This window comes from Miscanthus floridulus, chromosome 6 (genome assembly GCF_019320115.1).
Source record: "Miscanthus floridulus cultivar M001 chromosome 6, ASM1932011v1, whole genome shotgun sequence".
Classification (NCBI taxonomy): domain Eukaryota; kingdom Viridiplantae; phylum Streptophyta; class Magnoliopsida; order Poales; family Poaceae; genus Miscanthus; species Miscanthus floridulus.
Window position 1 is genome coordinate 39412546 of NC_089585.1, and position 8932 is coordinate 39421477.

The 8932-nt window shown below is 50.8% G+C and overlaps 1 protein-coding gene across 1 annotated transcript; it reads left to right on the forward strand.

The window, feature by feature from the left end:
* The first annotated feature begins 1648 nt into the window (after positions 1-1648).
* LOC136460514 (uncharacterized) lies at positions 1649-2257 on the forward strand. The gene is made up of 2 exons (XM_066460175.1): positions 1649-1968; positions 2068-2257. Exons 1-2 carry the CDS (start codon positions 1649-1651, stop codon positions 2255-2257), a joined length of 510 nt encoding a protein of 169 aa, XP_066316272.1.
* Positions 2258-8932: the final 6675 nt, after the last annotated feature.

An 8932-nucleotide genomic window follows, 5' to 3' on the forward strand; every position in this document is an offset into this window, starting at 1 on the left:
GAGGAAGCATGACTCTTGCTTGAGTAGGAATGCACGGAGCTTGATCGAGAGATCGAACACCATGGAGACGGTGGATGCGCATGTGCCATGGCCCACGATGTAAACTAGAGGATCATCGCCAACGATGAAGCCCTTCCTTGCTTTGGTCAGGCAAGCCAGAACATCACCACCGTAGTGGCCTTGCTCCATGGCCTTCCAGAGGCTACGATGCCCGAGGATTGTCAGGCCCACTATGAGTTTCGCACGTTAATCGAGTGTGCGATGGTGCAGCAAGTAGAGAGCTCATTGTCTCAATGATGTGAACTCGATGCTAGCCAACACACGCTCTCTGGGCGTCCCAGTAGGGACGCGTCGGTCCATCAGGCACCACAGGGCAGCAGGTAGCGTGCCACGGTCCTGGTGCATCAACATCTCGGCCGTAACCATGACACATGCAGCACTCTCAATGCTCGCAGGTGTACCCATGATGATCTAAGAGAGGGAGCCAGTCACAGCTATCATCCTCATCATGGTGGATGCTACGACATCGGCGAGGACCAGAGTCTAAGCCTTAGCCTACCGAGCCCTTAAGCCTTCACCCAACACATCCTCAACATTGCCTTCCCTCCAAGGTACCAGCCACCAACCAACATCTTGAAGTACTCTAGGGAAACAAACCCTAGACTATGGCTCAAAGACTATCGGCTTGCCTACCAAGCCGGTGGTGTAGATAATGACAACTTCATTATCCATAACCTTCCACTATTCTTGGCTGATTCGGCACGAGCATGGTTGGAACACCTGCAATCCAACAGAATCTAGAGTTAGGCAAACCTAAAGGAGATCTTTGTAGGAAACTTCTAGGGCACATACAAGCACCCTGGGAACCCATGGGACCTCAAAAACTACCAACAGAAGGCGGGTGAAACCCTCCATGGGAACATCCAGTGCTTCTCCCAACAGTGCAATGAGCTACCTAACGTCATCGACACCGACATTATAGGGGCTTTCCTATCTAGGACTACCTGCGAGTCTTTGGTTCATAAGCTAGGATGCAAGGGCCCACAAACCACCAAGGAACTCCTGGACATCGCCACCAGCCATGCCTTAGGAGAAGATGCGGTTGGAGCGATCTTCGATCATCTCGATGGCAAGGCAAGGCGGGACGAGGGCACCGGTGAAGGCGCCTCCAATCATTCTACCAAAAGGAAGAACAAGAAGCAACAGCGTGAGGACTCGCTCGTGGCCGCTACTGACCGCAAGGGTTGTTGGAGGCCCATGGAGGTCACTCCAAACCATTTTGAAAAATTACTCGAGGGGCCATGTCCGAACCATGCCTTCCTGGTTAAGCATCTATATAAGGACTATAGCCAAATGAGGCGGTTCTTGTCCGGAGGCTCCAACAAAGGGGAGCTAAGCAAGGACCTGGACCCCACCACAGACGACACTAAGGGGAAAGACGGTGGCTTTCCGACACCGAACGGTTGCCTCAAGATCTTTGGAGGATCAGTGGCCTATGACTCCAAATGTTGTCAGAAGGTCATGCACCGTGAAGTCTATACAACCGATACGGCCACACCTGCCTTCCTCTGGTGGTCTGAGTCTGCTCATAACCTTTGATCAAACCAACCACCTAGAGAGTGTCCCACATTCAGGGAGATATCTGCTCATGGTCGACCCGATCATCAGCACGAAGCAGCTCACCAAAATACTGATGGATGGAGGCAGCGGCCTCAACCTCATGTATGCCAAGACGCTCGACAAAATGGGCATCGATCGGACATGCGTCTGCCCAACCCGAGCACCTTTCCATGCCATCATGCCTAGAAAGCAGGCTATGTCGCTTGGGCAGATTGATCTGCTCATTACCTATGGGGACCCATCCAATTATATGATGGAAACCCTCACCTTCGAGGTGGTCGGGTTCCCCAAAACCTTCCACGCCATCCTAGGACATCCATGCTACGCAAAGTTCATTGCCGTCCCCAAGTATACATACCTCAAGCTAAAAATACTAGGCCCCAATGGGGTCATCACCATCGGCACCTCCTTCTAGCATGCCTATGAGTGTGAGGTCAAATGTTGCAGTCACGCCACAGCAATCGTCGCCTTCGGAGAGCTCGCCGCCATCAAGAAGGAGGTCACCGAAGAAGCACCCAACACCAAGAAGTCAACCGGGTCCTTCGAGCCTATGGAGGGCTCTAAAGAGGTCCTCATAGATCCTGGCAGCCCCGACGGCAAGGTGGTGTGCATTGGCACCATGCTTTCCTCTAAATAGAAAAATGCGCTCGTCGACTTCCTCCATGCCAACAAGGACATCTTTGCATGGAAACCCTTGGATATGCCAGGCATCCCGAGGGAAGTCACCGAGCACACCTTAAAGATCCATTCAAGCTCAAAGCCGATAAAACAGCGTCTGCGTCGCTTCGATAAGGGGAAACGTAGGACCATTGGTGAAGAGATCACAAAGCTTTTGGTGGCCAAATTCATCAAGGAAGTGCACCACCCAGAGTGGTTGGCCAATCCCATTCTTGTACGAAAAAACAGTGGGAAATGGAGGATGTGTGTTGACTATACAAGTCTCAACAAAGCATGCCCAAAGGATCCGTTTCCTTTGCCGTGCATAGACCAGATAGTTGACTCTACCTCAGGGTGTGAAACCCTATGCTTCCTTGATGCGTACTCTGGGTACCACCAAATCGTGATGAAAGAATCCGACCAGCTCACGACATCTTTCAACACCCCCTTCGGATCATTTTGCTACATCATAATGTTGTTTGTTCTAAAGAACATTGGGGCTACATACCAGCATTGTATGCTCAAATGTTTCGAGGGACCTCATTGGGTGGACCGTTGAGGCCTACGTTGATGACATCATGGTTAAGTCCAAATGGGCTAACCATCTTGTAGCCAATCTAGAGAAAACCTTTGCAAAACTCCAAGCCAATGGCATCAAACTCAATCCCGAGAAGTGTGTTTTTGGGATCTCAAGGGGTATGCTACTCAGCTTCATCGCCTCCAAGCATGGCATCGAAGCCAACCTAGAGAAAATCTCAGCCATCACAAGGATGGGCCCGATTTAGAACATAAAGGGGGTTCAGCGAGTCATAGGGTGCCTCGCCGCACTGAGCTAATTCATCTCACACCTTAGCGAATAAGGTCTCCCCCTTTATCGACTCTTGAAGAAAGCCGACCGCTTTGAATGGGCATCTGAGGCACAGGAGGCACTTGACAAGGTCAAACTACTTCTAACAAAGGCCCCATTCTTAGTTCCTCCAACCGATGGAGAATCCCTTATGTTATACATAGCGGCCACCATGCAAGTGGTCAGCGCCGCCCTAGTAGTGGAGCGGGAAGAAGAGGGGCATGCCCTTAAGGTGTAGCACCCTGTGTACTTCATTAGTGAGGTACTATCTGACTCTAAGACCTGCTACTCCCAAATCCAGAAGCTCTTGTACGCCATCCTCATCACCAAAAGGAAGCTATGCCACTACTTCGAGTCACACCTAGGTGACGGTCGAGACTTCGTTCCCCCTCAGTGAGGTCATCCAAAGCTAGGAAACATGAGAAGAACCAAAAAATGGGCACTCAAGTTGATGGATTAGGGCAGTACGTATGCCTCCTGAATAGCGATCAAATCCTAGGTGTTGGCTGACTTCGTCGCGGAATGGACCGAGGTCCAAATACCATGGGCAGTCATCAACCAAGAGTACTAGACGATGTATTTCAATGGGTCACTAATGAAGAGGGGCACCAGTGCAGGGCTAGTCTTCGTATCGCCCCTCGGGGTACGCATGAGGTACATGGTTTGTCTCCATTTCCCCTCATCCAATAATGTGGCTGAGTATAAAGCATTCATCAATGGCCTATGCATTGCCATCAAGTTGGGCATCCAATGCCTTGACGTCTAGGGTGACTCCCAGCTAGTCATCGACCAAGTCATGAAGGAGTCAAGCTGTCACGAGGCCATGATGGTTGCATACTACCGAGAAGTCCAACGGCTGGAGGACAAATTCGATGGCCTTGAACTCAATCACATCTCGAGGCGCCTCAACGAGGCGGTCGATGCACTTGTGAAGGCAGCATCTGGCCAAGAGCTGGTGCCAACAGGTGTCTTCGTCAGCGACCAACACAAGCCCTCAGTGTGCTATGAAGGGTTGGAATAGGCCAATGACGGTCCGCTCGATCTAGCCTTGGAGGCTAATCAACCGACAACTCCATCTGGTCCTAAGGTCATGGGGCTTGAAGAAGATCCAGCGACAGAGCCCGACCCTATGGTCGACTAGAGAACACACTACCTCAACTACCAACTCCATGATGCACTGCCGATAGACAAGGTAGAGGCTTGATGGCTCACACGCCACGCCAAGTCCTTCGTTCTTGTGGAGGGCAAACTCTACAAATGAAGCCACACCGGGATCCTACAGCACTGCATCCCCATTGAGCAGGGGAAGCACTTATTGAGCGATATCCACGGTGGGGTCTACGGTCAACACACCATGCCTAGAACCTTAGTTGGAAATGCATTCCGATAGGGCTTCTACTAGCCAACTGTAGTAGGCGACGCTGAGCAAATTGTGCGCACCTGCGAAGGGTGTTAGTACTACGCTCGGTAAATTCAACTCTTAGCCCAGGCACTCTAGATGATCCCCATCATGTGGCTCTTCATGGTCTGGGGGCTCAATCTAGTTGGACCTCTCAAGAAGGCACCTAGAGGATACACCCACTTGCTCGTCACCATAGATAAGTTTACCAAATGGATAGAAGCTCGGCCGATCTCCGTGATCAAGTTTGAGCAAGCCGTGTTGTTCTTCCTCGACATCATCCATCACTTTGGAGTTCCCAACTCCATCATCATAGACAATGGTACATAGTTCACCAAAAAAAGTTCCTTCGATTCTACGATGAATACCACATCCAGGTCGATTGGGCTGCCGTCGCGCACCCCCGAACAAACGGGTAGGTTGAGCGTGCAACAGCATGGTTCTATAGGGCCTTAAGCCTAGGATCTTCAACTGGTTGAACAAGTTTGGCGCACGGTGGGTCTCTGAGCTCCCCATGGTACTCTAGAGCCTAAGGACAACCCCCAGTCGAGCCACTGGTTAAACACCCTTCTTCATGGTCTATGGTTCTAAGGTTGTCCTCCCAACCGACCTCGACTATGGAGCGCCAAGGATCAGGGCGTACGATGAACAGGGAGCCAAGGCATCCCACAAGGACACCAAGGACTAGCTAGATGAAGCACGTGATGTCGCCCTCCTTCACTCAGCCAAGTACCAATAGGTGTTGCGATGGTACCACAATCGACGTGTGCGGGGCTGAGCCTTCAACATCGGGGACCTAGTCCTTCGCCTCATACAGAGCAACAAGGACCGCCATAAGCTCTCCACACCATGGGAGGGACCGTATGTCATTGCGAAAGTACTCTAGCCAGGCACCTACAAGCTAAAAACTATCAACGGCAAGGTCTTCACCAATGCCTGGAACATCTAGCAGCTACGTCATTTTTACCCCTAAATAAATGCATACTTTCTCTTATTAGTTTTGTCATCAAAATCCTCAATCTTTCATGACATCCGATCCCTGCAAATGCGAGGGGTCGGACCTCACTCGAGGGCTGGTATGAGTGCATTTATATTACAAACATTCTCTATGCTTTCCCTCCTTTCTCATGATAAGTCCTAAGAGCTAGCATTTTGGGAACAAGCTATGAGTAAAACTGGGCGGACTGCGAGACACCCACGCCCCAGCGACTACGGTGCTTTTGCTCACCAGCATGATCAGAGCTAGCTTACCCGCATTCCGAGCTTTTATGACCTTCACTATGGGGAGGGTCAAAATGCACTAAACCTCTTTTGCAAAAAGAGGGAGAAGAGTTAAAAGACTATCTACCATAACAAAGAGCAATAGCTTATCGCCCAACTAAGTTTTGTGCGAGATACTCTCGTCCTCTACTCCCATAGGAAAATCTTGTCTCAATAGGAAACACAAGTTGACCAGGATGGCTTGGCCACTACCGAGAAATGGGTCGATCGAATGGCTCAAATCCACTTTCAAGAGATAAGCACCCTTACATGCTTACATTACATATTAAATTCATCACCAAGCCTCCAACCCTAGCAATGGCAGGGGATCAGACATCGCTCAAGGGCTGGCAAGAGAGTCTACTCGCTAGACATTTCCCTTTGCCTAACCCCTCTTTACGTTTAAAAATTGGAGGCACGGTGTGTGGGCAAAAAACTTTGAGTAAAACTGGGTGAACCGCTAGAACCCTATGCCTCGGTGGCTATGGCATTTTTGTTCACCAGCGTAATCAAAGTCTTTGTCCCCACACTCCAAGCTTTAGCATCCACCTTCTCGAGAAGGGTTCGGAGGGGCTTACTTATAGAATTTCCATCAAGAAAAAGTTGTCAGGTCGCCTAAGCCGATCGAATGGCTCATGTCACTGCCGAGAGACAGAATCAGAAAACTAGGACGCTCGTACAGGTTACACCAGCCCTGTCATGAATGTCGGACCTGAACCCCGCACGGACATATCTGATAAGAGCTCCCAGAACCCATCACTCATGCCATCAAGGTAATGATATTGACCCCCGCTATTTCTTTATCCTCGTTCATCTAATTATCTCATACATCCAAACATTGCACATGTGATTGCTGCACCACAACACTCCATGTTGCGTCACGAAGTGGTACTCATCTCGTTTGATATGAACGGCGATAGACCGAGGTTCAAAGGCTGGTCCACGAAGAGCTCGAGGCCGCCTCGCGTCAAACAGAGCCAGGGGAGAAAAACCAAGATGAGCCCCAGTGGCCTTGCCTGACCCTGCTTAGAAACAAACAGGGACATCTCGACCTTTCTCATTTGATTCTAACCTCAAGCCAAACCCACAGAATCTCCATCAAGGAGAGGCCAATGGGCCACTCGAGCCTATCGAACGGCTCAGGCATCTGTCGAGGGGCGGGTTAAGAAATAGTGGAATGCCACATGAGGGCTCTACTGACCCTGTCAGTGGATGATGGACCCGGATTCCACTCGAACATGCCCGTTAGCAAGCTCATTGAGTGCGACACTCGAGCTATCGAGGCAAGTATCGTTACCTCAGCCCCTTCAGTTGCAGAAACTGAGGATGGGGTGACACATGAAACATGGCCTGACCCCTATCAGACCCCAAGGGGCTTAGGGGCATGAGCCGCCCGATCCTAGATTGATAGGCCAAGGTTTCAAGGCTGCTCATGAAGGGCCCAAAACCGCCTCGCGTCAAACAGAGTCAGAGGGGAAAATGTTGATGAGCCTCAGCAGCTTGTGCCCATCCCGCTTAGAAGTAGACAAGGCCATCTCAACCTTCTCATTCGATCCTAGCCTCTAACCGAGCCCATAGAATCCCCATTGAGGGGGAATCTATTGCTAGGTGGGTTAAGGAGCAACGGAATGCCCCCCGAGGGCTTTGTCGACCCCGTCATAGGTGACGGAACCAGATTCTATCCGAACATCCACATTAGCGAGCGCACCAAGCATGTCACTTGAGCCATCGAGGTAAATGATGCTAACTCAACCCCGCTAGTTGCAGAAACCACGGATGGGGCGATGATTATAAAAACGAGCCGACCCTTGACCAAACCTCTTCTATGCACGAGGGCTCGAGGAAAGTTAGACTGACATGGAGATCGAACGCACTGGTCACAGAATGAAAGCTAAAATCCTAAGGAAGGGGTATGTATGAATACAAGAGTAGTTTACCTATCCTCTCATTGGTCTTCAATAACGTCCGACCCTAGCAACCACAAGGGGTCGGACCTCACTCGGGGGCTGATAAAGGTATAAAACACCCTTTTTTGAAACAGTCATTGTGTCGAACCTTTTTCTCACATTAAGGTTAGTGGCAAGGTTTGTGGGAATGAATAACCAAGAGCGTGCCTAGTTAGACTGCAAAAAAACCCACGCCCCGACGGCTATGGTAACTTTGCTCACCAGCATAATCGAAGTTTCCCTCTTACACACCTTGGGCCCTATGGTCTTAACAAATGGAAGGGTCAGATTGCATGAGCCCCTTTTTTGAATGCAAAAAGGGTCGGCACTTGTCCACATATTATAGATAATATCTATTAGACCCATTCGACTAACTATCCCCTCTAGGGGAGAACTATCTCTTCAATTCTATCCACCAGGTTCTGCGCGACAGGAGCCACCGCCTTCTCTATTTTGTCTAGCTCAGAGGCTTTGTAGCCAGGTGCAAAGCCAAGGCTCATCGTATCCAAGTCGATACCCTTGGCGTAATGGGAGTGGGCGACGGCGAAGGCTTGGGTAATCCCAGAGCAGAGAGCTTCCCTCTCAAGCTGGTGCACCTGCGCTATGATGTCTATGGCAGTAGAGGCCGCAAGCGAGCTGGTTCCCTCTGGCCAGCACCACCTCTAGGTCATTGAAGACCACCCCAACGGCAGCGCAGTAGAAGATCATGCTCATAGCTCTCTACCTAAAGGATCCCCCATGTCTCGGCAAGCTCTGTGACTAGCCCAGCGAAGAAGCTCTTGACCTCTAGCCTTCGAGCTACCATAGTTCCAAGATTGGCCTAGAGGGAGCTAACCCCCTGACATGCCTTGTCACGCTCTCGGACAGCCTGGTTGTGCTCCTCGTGGGCCATGTCATGCTCTGAGTAGAGTCTCTCCATAGTCTGGCATAGCTTGCCCTGCTCCTTGCGCAGCCGGCTATCACCTCGGTGTCTTGGCTCACCCTCTGCTATAGGGCTGTAGACCTCTCCTTGGCTCCTAGCTTGAGCTCCTGCTCTTTCTCCACCTCGGCTAGGAGGTCAAGGACACACTAGCAGGCCTCAGCATCCCTCTAGAGTAGCTCATCCTACTCCTTCTAGACTCTGGTGGCCTCCTCCTCATCCCGTTGTGCCCTTTCTGATAGTTCATCAAAAGACTTCTCGGCATCCTTTGCATCCCAACGGGC

What these genes read in the sequence shown, in the direction of transcription:
- LOC136460514 (XM_066460175.1), top strand. Translation starts at nt 1,649, where the DNA reads ATGGTCGACCCGATCATCAGCACGAAGCAGCTCACCAAAATACTGATG. An exon ending in AAGTTCATTGCCGTCCCCAA is followed by an intron (nt 1,969 to 2,067) that starts GTATACATACCT and finishes CAAATGTTGCAG; the next exon opens with TCACGCCACAGCAATCGTCG.